This window comes from Cavia porcellus, unplaced genomic scaffold (genome assembly GCF_034190915.1).
Source record: "Cavia porcellus strain 051 isolate PalLab524CR breed Dunkin Hartley unplaced genomic scaffold, mCavPor4.1 scaffold_21, whole genome shotgun sequence".
Taxonomy (NCBI): domain Eukaryota; kingdom Metazoa; phylum Chordata; class Mammalia; order Rodentia; family Caviidae; genus Cavia; species Cavia porcellus.
Genome location: NW_026947504.1, coordinates 34,053,721 through 34,071,036, shown reverse-complemented (window position 1 = coordinate 34,071,036; position 17,316 = coordinate 34,053,721). Strand labels below are relative to the sequence as shown.

At 39.0% G+C, this 17,316-nt stretch overlaps 1 protein-coding gene across 3 annotated transcripts in view; it reads left to right on the top strand.

Moving 5' to 3' along the window:
• Usp12 (ubiquitin specific peptidase 12) overlaps positions 1-17,316 on the top strand; it is a 98,748-nt gene that overhangs the window by 57,522 nt on the left and 23,910 nt on the right. Inside the window, exon 3 of one of the 3 annotated variants that reach the window (XM_063232548.1) lies at positions 4,230-4,443. The exons of 1 other annotated variant lie outside the window; for it this stretch is intronic. In XM_063232548.1, coding sequence (XP_063088618.1) covers positions 4,230-4,443 — 214 coding nt within the window. Of the gene's footprint in view, positions 1-4,229; positions 4,444-6,821; positions 6,905-17,316 lie in introns of those variants that run through there. One more of the 3 variants, XM_063232549.1, reaches the window with a different exon arrangement.

Genomic DNA, 17,316 nt, shown 5'->3' with positions numbered 1-17,316 from the left:
CAATTATGTTATGGTGGTGGTCTAACGTGGCAGAAGGCCAAAGTGGGAGTGCTTACCACTTCCTGCTTCTTCTTCAGCCCTAATGGCAACTCCCCTTCCTGTTTGCATGCACAGAGAATTCCAATCCGTTCCTCACTGGTCATCAGTATCCACCCCATGCGCCACTTCAATCAGAGGTCATAGAGCTCTTGCTTCTGTGTATCTGGATGAAGGAGACAGCCCAGCGCCATGGGTCGTGTGCTGCTTTCCACGTCCTCCACCTGTGCATTTTGTACTTGCTGCTTCTCTGTTGTGCCAGAATACTGTAACATTATCTCTTTAGTTAACAGAACCAGAATTTGTTAGCCATTCACATTCCTTAGTCTGTGGTACAAATAGCAATAGTTTTGAACGTCAGGTGAATTTATACTACATAATTGATATGTTTGCCTTGGTAACCTTTGGTTCTATTGCAGGAGTAACTTTCTCCCACAGAGGCTTCACTGAAGTGCATGCGGTTATGTTTGTGATCATTAATGTGGGGAAGCCATGACTGCATGTTTGTCTAGCCTTTCTCTGGGAACCCTCAACAGCTACCCTTTTCTGGAGCCAGCGCGTTGTGCCTCTGTGAATGTGAGTGTGGAGAGTCACACACATCCTATCTGGAGAGGATTCGAATCTCTCCTTTCTTAAAAAAATACGTTGGTAACTGCTGTTGACAGCCTGTCTGTAGTATTTACCAATATTGTGCTAAGTGTGTGTGTGTGCCTGCCTTTTTTGAGACAGGATCTTGCCATGCAGTTCAGGCTGGCCTGGAGCTCACATTGTAACCCAGGCTTGTCTCGAACTCACCGTGATCCTCCCGCCTCTGCCTCCTGAGTGCTGGGACCGCAGGCACACAGGCAGGCAGGCAGGCAGGCAGGCAGGCAGGCGAGCACCACCACACCTGGCTTTATTGTGCTGACTTTTAAATTCTATCTTTTCCTGCCTCATCCTCCAGAAGGAATCTTACTTTTCTCATTAGGGGGATAAAGTTTTAACCATGTACCTCCAATTGTCGGGCTCGTTTTAAAAACGTGGCCGTCTTCGCATTCTCATGCTTAGCGTTATTAGTAGAGTTGCCTGATACCATCAGATGTTAGTTCGCAGACGCCATCTCTGGTCTTCAAGTGACTTTCTAGTCGCGCTGTTCTAGTCAGGATCTGAGTAAAGTCTGTGTGTGTACAGTTGTGGTTTGGATGTGAGGTCTTTCCCATCCTTCACAGCCCATTTGCTTTTTTATATCATTGGTTTGTGCAAGCCTGAGGTCCGTTGTCCTGTGCCGTCCCACATTTCAAACTTGGTGGTCTAATCCCTTTTTAATTTCTTGTTTCTCCATTGTCAGAATATCTTGTACATTAGCAAATTCAGAGGCTTGATAAAAATTTAGTAGTGGTGTTTATTTTAAAGTCCAGGATGCTTCATAGGAGGTTTATAATCCAGACATAAACTACTTGATTGTTCGCGTGATGATGAAATGCATTGGGGCTGAGGTCTGAGCTCTGTTTAAAAGTGTTCCATCAGCCTTTACTCTAATGCTCTTAGTGTCCATTGATAATTGTTGCCTCTTCTATTATTTATAATTATGTCTTCTGAATTTATTCTCTGGAATTACCTACTAGAATTTCTTTAATTATTTAGTGTGCCTGAATGGTTCTTAGAAGACGGTCAAGGTAAAACTTTGATGTCTTCCTTTTTTGTTAAGCTTTTAACCTTTGAGACATTGAGGGCTCTCCTCCCCTCCCCTTTCCTCTTTCTACCTTTCTTTTATATCATTTAAGATTACTGGATCCATTACAGTAATTCTTTTGAATAAAAGTTGATTTTCACATCCACATAAAAATATATCCCAGGCTAATCCCACGCCCTGTGTATTTCTTGTCACAGGCCCGTAGTGGCCTTATCCATGAGGCATCCTTACTCCTTTTGGTGGGAGAAAGATACTTAGCTGCACAATCTGGGAGTGTGCAGGGGAAATGTCTTTCTGTTAGAGTTTGAAAACGCACATTCATACAGACACGAACACTTATGTTGAGTTATGTGAATGCATGAGTTTGTATTGATGTTTCCTATTTAAATTTATAGAGCTTTTACTTTTCTAATTTTTATTATAGTACTATTTATTTTAAAATTTTTTGTTTCTTCAGGTAATTAACATTATTTCCTGCTTGTATTATCCTTTAGTATATCTAGAGCATTTCAAAATAGCATTCAACATAAGTTTCTTTATGGTTCTTTCAGTTTCTAGATTACAGTGTTACTAGGCATGTGTAATACACTTTCTGTGTCAAGTCATTCAAATACTGTGCAATCAGTGTTTGTAACAGCAATAGAAATTTAAAAGCAAAAATGTTACCCAGAATTCTACTTTTTTTCCCCCGTGTAGTTCTACTTGTATCTATATCTGTATCTGTATCTGTATCTGTATCTGTATCTGTATCTGTATCTGTATCTGTATCTGTATCTGTATCTATATCTATATCTATCTTGGTTTCATTTATTTCTGTTTGCTTTCAGCTTTTGGGCTTTTCCCCCTTGCCCTGTACCATGTTGAGGACTGAACTCCGGGCCTTGACATTGAGCTGCATTCAGCACTTGCGCTTTTGAAGGAGGGTATCATTAAGTTACCTGAGCTGGGCTGGAATTTGCTAGTCTCCTATTTCACCTCCCAGAGAGCTGGGATGACAGGCATGTGCCAGCATGCCTGACTGGATTCCTTAGAGTTATGTTATGTTATTTTGTACCAGGGATCGAACTCACGACCTTGCACTTGGCAGGTAGGTGCTGTGCCACTAAGCTATATCCCCAGCTCCTTAGTTTTAAATAGGGGCACAAAGTTAGCGTTTTAATTGCAGTGTTCCCTTACTGCACTGCACATTCAAAAGGATCTTGTCGTTTCCGCTCGCCCCCTCTTTTTCCTTCTTCTATAAATAACCATTTTTATTAGCTTTTAATTTATTCTTTCTGGTTTTGGTTTTTGAAAATATAAGTAAATCTTCTATGGATCTAAATACATCACTTATTCTTAAATACTTTATCTAGTTCCTTTCTTGCATTATTCTTTTCTTCCTTTACTTTTCTTTCTTTCTCATTCCCTGTACCCTTCGATTTTCACTCTTATGCTGGTCTGGAACCTTAAGATCGTGAACATGTTAGACAGCTTCTTCCATTAAACTGCACCTCAGCCTGTGATAGCCCTTTTAACTGAATACATGTGAGTGTCGCCCACAGAACTAATCGGAGATTCCTTGTTCCTTTCTTACAGTTTCATAGTGTTCTGACAGTTCTCATTGATTGGTGTTTAGGTGTCGCATTAGCCAACTCTGGAGTTAGTGTCTCTTAATGGGAAGGAGAAAGGAAAACGATAATTAGATAAAAGATATGATAACTAGATAAAAAGATCTCTTCTCAAATCCTTAGAGAGAGGAGAAAACTGATGTTGAGTTAGGTGCAGCGAAATGCCAGCCGGAGATTGAGCCGTAGTTCAGGCTTGGTTGTGGTTGTTGTCTGCAGCTGTGTCCGGAGTGTGAGGCCTGATACTTCAACGTTTCATTGGTTATTGGACTTCATGTTGGTGACTTGTAATACCCTAAAGTCTTTTGGTTTTAATTTTTTGTTTTTGTTTTGGGAGCACTTAAAAATTTGATGGAAAATCTTTTGTGTTTTTAAAAAATATTTTGAGTTGTATTTTAAGATGAATGACATAAAATACTATATAACCAGTATTATAATAGCATGAGGGGTTTTAAAAGAAGTATAATTATATAACCAGTATAATAATAATAATAATAATGAGAATTTAAAAAGAAAAACCTAACATCCTATGTCTTAACTCAATTCATAACTATATGGGTTTTAAAACTTGTTTTTATACAGCCCAAGTTTATTAAATATGTTTTCCTTCAGTTTTAACCTGAAACTGATGCCTAGAGCATCCTTTTAATATTAAAACATCTGATTTGCAGAATTACTATTTCTGTGCCTTCAGATACTTTTTAGTGTACATGAATCATACATTGCCCTGTTTTTAAATTATATAGTGGAACTTTGGCTCATGAACTGAATTACTTGTTTCTGGTCCAGTTCCATTTGTGGCCAAAATCTTGGGAAAAATAAATTCTCAAACCAAGGCAACACCACACATGCCGCAGTGCTTCCTGCTGAAATGTTTTGCCCCAGATATAACAAAAGCCATTGTTTCTTCCTTCCAGTTCGGGAATACTTGCTACTGCAATTCAGTTCTTCAAGCACTTTATTTTTGTCGTCCATTTCGGGAAAAAGTCCTGGCATACAAGAGTCAGCCTAGGAAGAAGGAGAACCTGCTCACGTGCTTAGCAGACCTCTTCCACAGCATCGCCACGCAGAAGAAGAAGGTCGGGGTGATCCCTCCCAAGAAGTTCATCACCAGATTGCGGAAGGAAAACGGTAATTCTTCCGCTTCCCTAGGCACGGGGACAGTCATCGACAGGTGAAATACAGCATGCCACAGCTCAAACCTTTATTGAGTTTAATCTGTGTAGGTGAGAGTGTGTTAGCGATGGAGGAAGCAAAAGTGACATTCCTTTCCTCGAGGAGGTGTACTAGTTTAGAGGTGGAGACTGTTTTACAATTAATAATGGAAGATATAATTAGTGTTTGATGTGGTACACAAAGGTAAAATTTTTATGTAGGAAAGAAGAAATTATCTCTTTTTTGCCTGCTGGGCTTTTCTATCTCAAAAATAGTTTTTTTCCCCCCATAGGATTGTGGTGCTTTTTGCATAATGCTTTTATATGTTAACTCATTGGATCCTCTCAGTCAGCTTTTATAAAGCTTGTTAATTTCACTGCTTAAGTGTGGAGTGAAGGGACAACCAACACAGAAGTTAAAACGTGCCCCAGATCATACCCAGGGAGTGAAAAGAGACAGGATAGGTCCTGAGATCTTTTGGTGTATGATAGATATGTTTTAGTTCTCCTCCCTTTTAAAAATACAGTTTCTGAGCAAACCCCACAATTTCTTAGAGTAATTTTTCAGTGAGACTCATTCCAGACGAGTATTTATTTCAAGTCATCATTTCATAAGTTTTATTTCCTTTTTCTCAACTTCAGAATAATTGAAAATCATTTTTGTCATTTGATGTTGCTGACATTTGTAAATATCTTTTGAACTATATTCTTAGATTTGGGGTTTTGGAATTTCAAAGGATTATAAAGATGTGCATTCAAATCAAACATTTAATATAGTGTCTGTTGCCTAGCTCTCCTCTTCCTTCCTTCCGATATTTGCTTTGTTTTAAATCTATAAAATGTGTTACCATTTCAATATTTCCATTAGTTTTTTCCTGAGTCAGTTGCCTTCCATACTGTGTTTAAACTTTGTTTTGTTCTCAAAAGATATCAGTGCTATATTGCTTTAACTACTATTGCTGTACATTAATGATCACTTTGATATCTTTTGGAAAGAGCTGATTTTAACTTCTCTTCATTAATCAGTTTTAATTTTTAAACTCACATTACCCAGTCCTAGTATAAGAGGACTACTGCACTGTGTTCCTGCAAATAGTGGAACAGTCCTAGCTCCACGGTTACGATACCCTTGAGGATGGGCTGGTACCAGCTGATTGTGCTAATTACTATAGTCTGATATAGCGGTGTGTGTTAGGCACAGCCTAGGCCCTCCAGGGACCTGATAGTGTAAGGAGAAACGCACAGTCCTCAGTTATGTATTACACTGTGTCATTGCTTGGAAGAAAAAGGAAGCATAGGGATGGTAAGGAGGAGGGTGTGACCAGGGTTGAGGGGTCAGTTAGGGAAACCCTCCGTAAACAGTAGAAATTTAAAGTGAAAGATACGGTATTGAAGATCTGAAGTTAAACTGTTATAAGCAGAAGGAACAGAAAGTTCAGTTGCTCTTAGTGCTTGAAGGATGGCTGGAAAGTTAGCATAGTGAGATTGGAATAAGAGAAGAAATTAAAGAGAAGGGTAGGGTCCCACAGCGTGGGTTACAGTTTGAAAACCAAGGGGAGCTCTTGGCTCTGAGTGGGCAGGTCATGGTGTGTCCTGATTTACATTGGGAGAATCCCTTCGGAGGAATCAGAGGAATCAGGGAGCAGAGGTGGGGAGGCCAGCCAGAGGCTTTGCCAGTGAGAATCGGAGTCCTCTGTGTAGGTGACTTCCTGTAGGCTCATTCGTACAATTTTGGAAAAAATGAAACATTGGTGGTCTTGTTGTGTCAACCAGAACTGTCAGCTGAACATTTTAGGGTCATTTAAAGTGGGCTTGAGGTCACATCTATTGGCATCTGTACTGAGAAATAAATATAGATTGTTTTGGGCCAGATTTACCATTTTTCATAGCATTTTAGCTGCTTCAGCCCTTTGTTGTTCATTCATTCATTCATTCGCTCAGAAAATGCCTAGCACAGCTGGTACATGGCAAGCAGTACTGTAAGTGCCCGGGCCAGCAGTGAGTGGGGGGAAAGCCGAGTCCTTAAGGACCCTGCCCTGTGGCGCAGCGCCCAGTCCTGGGCAGATACAGCATCGGGTGTGTGCCTCGTGTTCTCAGGTGGTTCGTAGTAGATTTGAGCGCGTAAGTTCTTATATTTATTTCAGTCAGCTTTTCCCCCTCAGACAAGGGGATTTTATGTACATAAAAAGGTATTTTATGTAATGAAAGGTATGGTGTAGCTATTTTTAAAGAAAACATAGTTTATTTTTAAGATGACTTAATACTCATTTTTTACATTGATGTTGCAGCTATATCAGGACTATAATTTATAATATACATTTATTTAATAATGAAATTGTCTGTCTCTCCTATTAGACTGTCAGTTCCATGATGGAGGGAACCCATTTGTTTTTGCTCACCATTGTATTCCCAGCACATAATCCAGTTCCTGGCACATAGTAGGTGCTTACTAAATATTATTGAATGAACGAATGAATGAATGAATGAATTTGTTTAATTTACCAAGTCAGTTTTTGCATTATACTGTTTAGTAGATTAGAAAGCCAACCATGAAAAAAGCCAGTATTTAAATTAGGCCAAGTGTGGTGGTGCACACATGTAATTCTGGCACTGAGGAAGCCAAGACAGGAGTATTGCATAAGTTCAAGGCCTACCTAGGTTACATAGTGAGTTCAAGGCCACCTGAACTACACAGTCTCAAAAAAGAAAAGGAAAAAAAGTATGATGTAGTTTGGAGGGATTACACTGAGGACTTCTATTACATTTTGATATTTATATTTTTATGATTGATATTTTAAAAAACTAATGCCTGTGTTCAGGTATTGTGAGATTCCAGCATGTTCTTTCCAGAGATTGAAGTCACTTGAGGTATTTCTGTGAATAAGAAGTCATTGTTTTCTGGTAAAAAGAATGCCTAGAAAAAAAAGTTAAAAAAAAAATCTTTGCACATTTTTCTTGCTTTGGCAAAAACAAACAACAAAAAAACTCATCTGTTTTAAAAAATTGCTAAATAGAAATAAGTGCTCATAATGCTGAAATATTTTTGTTTTCTTCTTTCAAATCCATTTTATTTCAAAAAGGAAAAAAAAACACGAGAACGCACTTCTAAGACCCATCAATCAGGGAACAACGATGGTGTGTACATTGCACACTGTTGTCCCCAGGTCACTCACCCAGAGCACAGGACATCTGCATTGAACTGTCCGGGCAGTATCTGCACAAATCTCTCTTCAGTGAACTCGGAGAAATCAGCAGTAGGACTGCCTTACCTATTTTTTATATACATACATATGTCCATATACATACGTTGTTTCTTTCAGCTTCTTACACTAGGGAGACAGTATGATATTTACACGTGTGTCTTGTTTATTTCACTAAAGAGTGTGGTCTTAAGTTTCATCCACTTACCCATAAAAGTCTCCAGTTTAGCCTTCTTTATAGCTGAATAGTACTCCATTGTATAAAAATACCACATCTTTTTTCCTCAGTTGATAAGCATTTAGGTTATTTCCAAGATCTGGCTATTACAAACTATGCTGCTATAAACATGGGTGCACATATATCACTGTGCTATGATGTTTTTAATTCTTTTGGGAATATACCCTTGGGGAATCCTGGCTTTAGTGGGACCTCCCTCTAGACCTAGTGTTTTGAGGAACCTCCACACTGATTTCCACAGTGGTTGCACCAATCTGCATTCCCACCAACAGTGGAGAAGCCTTCCTTTTTCCCCACAGCCCCTCCAGCATTTGTTATTGGTTGATTTCTTGATAGTAGCCATTCCTTCTGGGGTGAGGTAGAATCTCAGTGTTTTTTTAATAGGCATCTCTCCTGTGACGAGTGATGTTGAACATTTTTTCACGTATTTATTTGCTATTTGTGTATGCCCTCATCTGAGATGTGTGTATTTATCTCAGATGCCCATTTTTGGATTGGGTTTTTAAATCTGGGAGGACTGATTTTTTTTGTGTGTTCTCTATGTGTTCTGGGCAATAATCTTTTGTCTGAGGAACAGCTGGCAAACATTTTGTCCCACTTTGTGGGTTGTCTCCTCACTCTGTTGGTGGTTTCTCTTGCTGTGCAAAAGCTTTTCAATAGAGTGAGATCCCAGATGTTGATTCTTTGTGACAGTTCTTGAACAGTAGTGGTTTTGTTTGTAAAGTCTTTGCCTACACCAGTGTCCTTAAAGAGTTTTACCTACTGTATGTTCCAGCAGACTTAATGTTTCTGTTTTAATATTAAGATCTTTGATTTGGATTTAGCTTAGTACATGTTGAACGATACGGATCCAGTTTTAGTCTTTGGCATGTGTAGAGCCATTTTTTCCAGCACCATTTATTAAAGAGGCTATCTTTCTCCTATTGAAGGTGTTTGGCACCTTTGTCAGAGGTTAGTTGGCTTTTTTAGTGTGTGTGGAGTTCTGCATCTTCTCATTGGTTCCATTGACCTTTGAGTCTGTTCTTTTTTTTGCCAGTACCACACTTTTTATCACAGTAGCTTTATTTACAGTATAATTTCAAATTAGTATTGTGATGTCCCCTGTCTTGTTTTTGTTGCCCAGGACTGCCCTTGGTATTCTAGGTCTCTTCTGGTTCCTGATGAATTTGAGGATTGTTTTCTCTATTTCTCTGAGGTGTGATATTGGAATTTTGATTGGGATTGCTTTGAATCTGTGTAACAGTTTTGGAAGTATGGCCATTTTCACTATATTGGTTCTTGCTACTCAAGAGCATGAAATATCTCTCCATTTTCTAATATCCTCTTTAATCTTCTTTTTCAGAGTACTATAGTTTTCAATGTAGAGGACCTTTATATTATCTATTAGATTGATTCCTAGGTATTTCATTGTTTTGGATGCTATTGTGAAAGGTATTTTTCCCTGATTTCTCTCAGTGAGTTTGTTATTCATGCACAGTAACGCTATTGATTTTTCAGTTGCCTTTATAACAGCTATGCCATGGAATTAACTTATTAAATCTAGAAATTGTTTGGTGGTGTTTTTCAGGTCTCTTATGTAGAGAATTATGTCATCTGAAAATAACGATAGTTTAACTTCTTCCTTTCCTATCCTTATTTCTTTCTCTTGTCTAAATGCTTCAGCTAAAGTTTCCAGGATTATGTTGAATAAGGGTAGAGACAGTGGATATCTTTGTCTTGTTCCTGATTTTAGAGAGCAAGCTTTTAGTTATTTTCTTGCTTGTTTGTTTAATGTGAGGTTGACTGTTGGTTCCTCATAGATGGCTTTTATCAGATTGAGATCTATTCCAATTTTCTGTAGAGTTTATCATGAATGGGTGCTAGACTTCATCCATATCTATTGAGATGATCATATGATGTTTGTCCTTGGCTCTAATAATACAGTGTATTACATTTATGGATTTATATATGTTGAAGCATCCCTGGGCCCCTGGGATGAATCTCACTTGATCATGGTACACAGTCTTTTTGATGATGGGCTGCAGTCTGTTTGCGAGTATCTTTGGGGATTTTTGCATCTATATTCTTTAGGGAGATTGGCCTGCAGTTCTCTTTCTTAGTCCAGTCCTTCTCTGCATTTGTCATCAGGATAAATCTTGCTTCCAGGAATGAATTTGAGAGTCTTGCTTCCCTTTCAATTTCATTAAAGAGTCTGAGAAGGAGTGGTGTTAGGTCTTCACTAAATTTTGTGTAGAATTCAGCATCGAATCCATCAGGGCCTGCACTTTTCTTTGTTGATAGGTTTTTAATTGCATCTTCAGTTTCATTTATTGACATTGGATTATTCAGGATTTTTATATCTTCTGGATCCAGCTTTGGTAATTCATACATATCTAGGACTCTGCCCAGTTTTTTTGTATTTTCTGTCTTAACAAGAATCCACGTTTCAAAGTAGGTGTAGGTGATCGGAATTTTTTCAGGGTCTGCTGTGATTTCCCCTTTTTCATTCCTAATTGTGCATATTTGAGTCTTTGATGAGGTTGATGAAGGGTTTGCCTATTTTGTTTAATGTTTCAAAGAATCAACTGTTAGATTCATCGATTCTTTGTATTGGTTTTTTAGTCTCAAGTGCATTAATTTGTGCTCTGATCTTTATAAATTTCTCCCTTGTATAAGTTTTGGCTTAGCCTGCTCTTCTTTTTCTAGAAGTTTCAGGCTGACCATTAAGTTGTTTATGTGCCTTGCTGTGTTTTCCTGATATGGGTATTTACTGCTATAAATTTTCTTCTTTAAGAGTGTTTTCATTGTGTCCCCATAAGTTGTGTTTTGTTGTATTGTTGTTATCATCCAAATGTAAAATTGTCTAATTTCTTCTTTAATTTCATCTGTGAAACATGGCTTGTATGTATTTCTGACATTCTTGTGATTTCCTTTGGCATAGGTTTCCAATTTCATTGCACAGTGGCCTGACAGTATGCGTGGGGTGGATTGAATTCCTGTGCATTTACTTAAGCATGTTCCAGGGGCCAGTATATGATCTATTTTTTGAGATGGTCCCAAGTGCAGCTGATACCGGCGGGTATTCTGATGTTTTGATACAGAATACGCAGTAGATATCTACTAAGTCCATTTGTTCAAAAGTTTGATTTAGTTGTAATTATTTCATTATTATTATTTTTTTGTCTAGATGATGTCTTTTTGTGGCAGTGGGGTATTGTGGTCCCCCAACACAATTGTATTAGGGTCCATTTGATTTCTCATATCTGTTAGTAATTGTTTTATATAGCTGGGTACACTGGTATTTGTTGCATGTGTATTTATGATTGTTCTCTCTTCTTGGATTGTTCCCTTTTCATGATGCAGTGACCTTCTTTATGTCTCTTAATCTGTTGTGGCCTGAAATTCTCTTTGTCCTCAAATACAATAGCTACTCCTGTGTTTTTTGTGAGTTCCTGTCACATGCAGTATTGTTTTCCATCCTTTGACTTTCTCCTGTGTATTTCTTTGTGAATGAAATGTGTTTCTTGTATTTTCCTGTTGTTGTCTCCCCCATTCCTTTTCCCCCTCCCTCCAATTGTTTGCTTTCCCTGGTGGATTTCTTCTGTTGGGATTCATGGAGTTATAGTCTCTATTATCTCTTTCTAGAATGTCCTGTAGGACATTTTGAAATACTGGTTTGATGGTTATAAATTTCCTCAGTTGTTGTTTGTCATGAATGTTTCTAATTTCTCCGTCAGTTTTGAGCAGTAGTTTTGGGGTATACATCAGTCTGGTTTGAAAAGTTGTTTTCCTTTAGCACTTGGGTTACTTCATTCCAAAGTCTTCTTGATTTGAGAGTTTGTTCTGAGATGTGAGCTGTGATTCTGATGGATTGTCCTTTATAGGTGATGGGTTTTCTTTTTTCTAAGAGCTTTTAAGATTTTGTCCTTGTGTTGAATTTCTGGAATCTTGGGTATAATACGCTTTGCTGTAGACTTTTTTTTTTTTTTTTAAATCATGGTTAAATTGAGTGATATATGCCTCGCTTATTTGCATGTCAAATTGTTTTTCTTTACCAGGGAAGTTTTGTCATGATGTCTTGAACATTTTTTAATATGATGTTAATGTGTCTTGCTTTATCATTGTCTGCAGTTAGTCTTAAATTCTTACTTGTTTCATCTAGCAGATGCTGGATTGATTTCTCATAGGCCCTTGCTGATTTTGAGATCTTTGTGTTCCTGGCTAACCGCAAGCCTGTCTGCAGTATCTGACATCTTGTCATCACATTGGCCTCATCTGTTCGGAATAGTTTCAAGGGAATTTTTTTTCTGGATATGTGCTTGTGTCTGCTGTACAAATTCCGTTTCTTTCATATAGTGAGCTTCCATAATTTTCTTAACACTTGTCCATGTTTTTTTGTATGTGCTCTAGCATTACTAAGCCTAGTCTTTATCTAAGAGATTGTGTCTGATTTCATTTCTTCTTATTCAGTTGATTTGTGGTTTTCACTTCAAGGAGGCCAGGTGAGAGGCTTTCAGGTTGTCCCACCTCATTGCCCCCTGGGCTTGCCTTTGGTGAACTGGATTCTGGGGTTACAGTTTGCTTAAGTGTCTTCTCACTTTTTTTCTCTCTGTTTAATTTAATTCCTGTTGTGATTCTTGCAGGTTGCCTGTGGTCAGTTGCCTTATTGGTAGTATTTAGGACCTTGAGTTGAGAATTACTTCGCTGAGGTATCTTCCAGGTGCAGCTGGTTTTTGGGTTTTGAGTCTGTTGGAGGATCTTACCTCCTCAGTTGCTGGAGATGAGTTGTTGCTTGTTTGTTGCTGGTTCTTTGGCATTGTGCCATAGTATCTTCTGTGACCCTTAGTCAGTCTCAGTCGTGGAATAGCAGGGAGAACAACTGTTTAGAACAAGTACCTTAATTTTGGCTGTAGTGGTACCAATAGCATGAAACACATGGCAAAGGACAAACAGAGCTAATCGTTATTTTACTACTTTTTACTGTATGAACTAGACCTGTGTTTATGTAACAAAATCTAAAGCAAACCAGAAAGTTATACTCAGTATAGAAAACAATTTTATCCTCAGGGGCTAGAATTTAAAATCACTTTAGGGTAAAATAGAGAAGTGGAAGATGAGGAAGAGATTAGAAGCAAGGTTGGAGGACAAAGAGGAATCACACCGACTTTGGGAAATTGCTGCAGAAGAATTAAGGAAAAGAGAGATGGAAAAGATAAAGGGAAGAACAGATCATAACCGCACCACAGAGAGGCTAGGGGCACGTTTACACTCATACAAAAACTAGATTAAACAATGAAAGTGAGAAGAAAAAATACCCACTTCCGCAGTTTTCTGTGGTTTCACTAGTAGACAAGAGTCCTAATCTTTGCAGGCCTCTCCCAGCAAGGCAGCAGTTGCTTTCTGGTGGAGTGGTGGGTAATGTCAGCAGGCCTGCCCGGGGACCAGACTTAACTGGGCTTGCCAGCTGCCGGAGCAGTTTCTGCATCTCTGCGCCCAGCTGGAGCTGTTAGATGGAGCTGGCAGTAGTCCTGGGTTCTGGGCTTATCAGGCTGTCTCCAAGACGGCTCCCAGCTAATTGCTCTCTCCTGCAGGGGCACTAAGTTCTCCGCACTCCAGCCAGTGTAGCCCCTCACCTCTGCTGCACCTCTCCACCGCCACCTCTCTCCACAGAGGCCTCTGGGGTCGCAAGCCTCCACTTTGGGCCTGCAGTGGAACTATCCTTTGTGCAGTGAGTGCCATCTGGGAAGAAGGCACCCCTGGCTCCCTCCTTCTTCATTGGAGTTTCTCTCTTTGTTCTCTCTGTGGGCTTCAGTTCACACTTGAGACTCTTCTTGGGTCCCACTGTCCTCCTCCTTGTCTTCCTCACGGTGCTGTATTCCAGTGTCTGAATAGTGACATGCACAGAGGCTGTTGTCTCTGCTGCTTACTGCTTTGCTATCTTGGTCTCCTCCTTCAAAATAATTTTGGGAGTACCGGGGGTCAAATTCATGACCTAACACTTGCCACACAGGCACTTGTGCCACTGAGCTATATCCCAGCCCCCAGAAATAATTTTCTTGACAAAAATTAGACTATTTTGAGTTTGTGGCCATGAGCTGTCAGGTTGCTTATCTACTATAGTGAGTTACTCATCCCCTCTTCTACTTAAGGCTTCAGAAATGCTTATAAATCTTATTAGTCTTCTTCCCCTATCATTCTGTTTAGCTCCTTCTATTACTTTTCCAGTTCTTTCCCACTATTCTTAACTTCTCTAATTATAGCATAACCTTCCAGCCCTTGTGTTTGTGAGCAAGAGGTAAAGATGTTTGGTTTCTGGGCCAGAAGTTTAAGCTTAGTGGCACAAGCACCTACCTGGCAAGTGTGAGGTCTTGTGTTTGATCCCTGGTATAAAACAAAACAAAACAAAATGTGTAAAGATGTTTGCTTTTAAGGGTATCAGTTGCACCTAAGGAAGCTACCTAGAAATGAAAATGTCAGATTAGTGTAGATAACAGGTTGGTCCATAAATTAGGCCCACAGTGAATGGGGAGGGGGTTTGGCAAATGATCTCAGGGAGAGATGGCTCTGGGTCACAAGTGTGGCTAGATTTTCTGTGCTTTGTTTGAGTGCAGGCAAGTTTTGGTATGCATGTGAAAGAATAATGGGTTAGAAATGGCAGCTGGGAATTAGAAAATGCTAAAAGGTTGAAGAGATGGGGAATGTGTTTAGAACCCAATACAGTTACTCGGTGAAGCAACCAAAGGGTGGGAATAAAGAAAGTCCCAATGATAAGGGAGAAAATAGGGTGCGATAAGTAAATCAGTAGTAGAAGATAGACTGAGTTGAGGGGTGTTCATTATTTGGGGAGATGGAGGATTACAGCATTGAGAGGCAAGTTTAAAGATGATGGCTTTCCTCTATCTCACTCTTGGTGAGTGACTTTTACAATGGTAGAGTCATGTGCTTACGTTAGCTTGAAACCGTGAAAGTGTTTGCAGAGTTGTGGGCTACATCAGGGCTGGAGGAGCTAGGAGCTTCTGTGAGTGCAGGGGGTGGGGAAGGGTGCCCCTGCTTTGTGCCTGCTGTCCTTATGGGCAAAGGGACAGAGGTCCCAGCCGCCATGAAGCTCAGTTAGATGTGGTTAATGCAGAAGCTCTGGGCTTATGGCTTTTATCGATCTTTTGTTGTCAGAGATCCTAAGGTTAATTCCTTCAGACTGAGCTTACAATCGGAAAATGAAATGTGCCTGTAATTTCACTACTGTATTTGATTTGAGGTCCAAATTTGTGGAATAGATTTGAATATGTGAAAACAAAAAAGAAAACAAAATATTTGATATAAATTTTACCATTTAATACAGGAGATAGCCAAAATTCCTATGTAGAAGGACTCAGGATCTACACACTACGGTTTGTTTCCAGTGTGAAGTTGAAGGAAAGGTGCCTTCATTAGACTGGGGCTGAATAAGGGGAGTGGACCTGAACTAGGCAGAGGAGGTGAGGCAGAGCGCTAGACAGGGCCGGGAATGGCTTTTAAATGCTGTAGGGCTTGGAGAAGTGATCGAGGGTAGGCAGCAGGCAGTGATTGGGAGTGAGAAAGTGGGCTTTCTGTTTGGCGCAGCAGAATCTCCATACTGAAAAGCAGAAGTCCCTCTGGGGCGCTGCTCAGTCCCAGCCCCTCAGACTCCCAGCCACACCTTTCCTGTGCCTTTAAATACGTATGCGTCCAAGTAGAGAACTGTGGTTCTTGTGGAGTCTTCTGATTGCTGTTTATTGTTGATAAATGGGATTTGTTTATACATGTTCAGCATCTTTGCTTTACTTAGTATCTTGGAAAGCTTGCTATATTGTTATTTCATGTGGAAGTGCTTTCTTTTAAACGACAGTGTTGCCCAGTGTTTCGTGACAAAAGTATAATTTGAATAAACCATTCTCTTGATTAAACACAAGATATTTTCAGATCTTACTGTTATTTATTAGTGAGCAGTTATATCTAACTTGTTTTGGTACATGCATATTTACCTGACTCTCCTCTCTGGGAGAACTATGTTGCATTCTATTAAAGATATTGCTGAAATTATACTTAAAAGCAAGCATGCCAAGCTTGCCAAGCATGCCAGGCCTGTTCACAGCCGCAGCAGCGATGGTTAAGAATGCCTGTTTCCAGACTTACACACTTGATGCAGTTAGTTTGTTTTGTTTTGTTAAGGTGATGAAGGTAAAAGGATGTTTTGATGTAGTTTTATTTTTTAATCTCCCATTTACTATTTATTATTTGTACGTTTCTATTTCTACTCTGAATTGCTGATTATTTTCCTTTGCTAGGTTTTTGGTTATTATTGTTTTTCTAGTTTTATAACAGAATTTAAAAAAAATTTTGGATATTAAGACTACATACTTGGAACATGAATATGTAGATTTGTTCTTTGTCTTCATTTATGTTGTTTTTGCCATCCAGAAGTTCCTAAGTTTTATGTGGTCTTTCCTTCCTGAGTTTTGTGTTTGGCTTTAGTAACAAGAATAGTTGCAATGTTCATGTTCTGTGAGCACTTGGCGGTGTTGTGTTCTAACCACTTTTAATCTTTATAATAAGCGTTTGAGGCAGACGTTACTGTTAGCCCTAGTTTTTAGATGGGAGATTATACTTCATGAAGGTTAAGTACATTTCCTGTCACATACGTGTACACACACACACACACACACACACACACACACACACGTATATATGTTTGTATATTATGTATTTAGAGATAGAACCGTAATACCACCCTTACAGTCTAGCCTGAACAGCTGCACCTTTTAAAGCCACCCCATCCCTTTGGGTATTGAACCGCCTGAGGCCTTGCCTGTGCTAACCACTCAACCACTAAGTCCCACCCCCAGCCCATTTTAATTTTTGTTTTGAGGCAAGATCTCTGTTTGTTTTCCCAAGTGGCCTGGACCTGGAATCCTGCTTTCTCTGCCTCGTGAGTAGCTGGAGTTACAGGTGTGCTTCTCTACCCTCAGCTTCATTAGTTTTTTAATATCAAGATAAAAAATATTTATTTAGAATATACCCCTGTGTTAATACCTTCACTTGTCATTTTATTTTTATGACTTTGCAAAGGAAGGTGGTATCTTTATTTTAAAGTCAAAACCTTTTTTATTAGTATAAGGTTGAACATTTTTGTGTTTCTAAGGCTTTTTTTCCCCTATAAGTTGGTGATTTCAAGTCTTTCATCTGCTTTGCTTTTCCCTTTGTATGAGAAGATATTCTTTAGATTTTTGAAGATGTGAATAATTTCCCTGTTTCATTGTTTTTTTTTCTGTAACCTTTAAATGATTTCTAATACATAGAACTTATTTGCAGTCATATTTGTGGCTCTTCTAAAATACAATTTTAATTTCTTTTGCCTTAGGTCTTTTCTCATTTCTTATAAATTTGTATGCATACATTTAAAAAATGTAAATTGTAG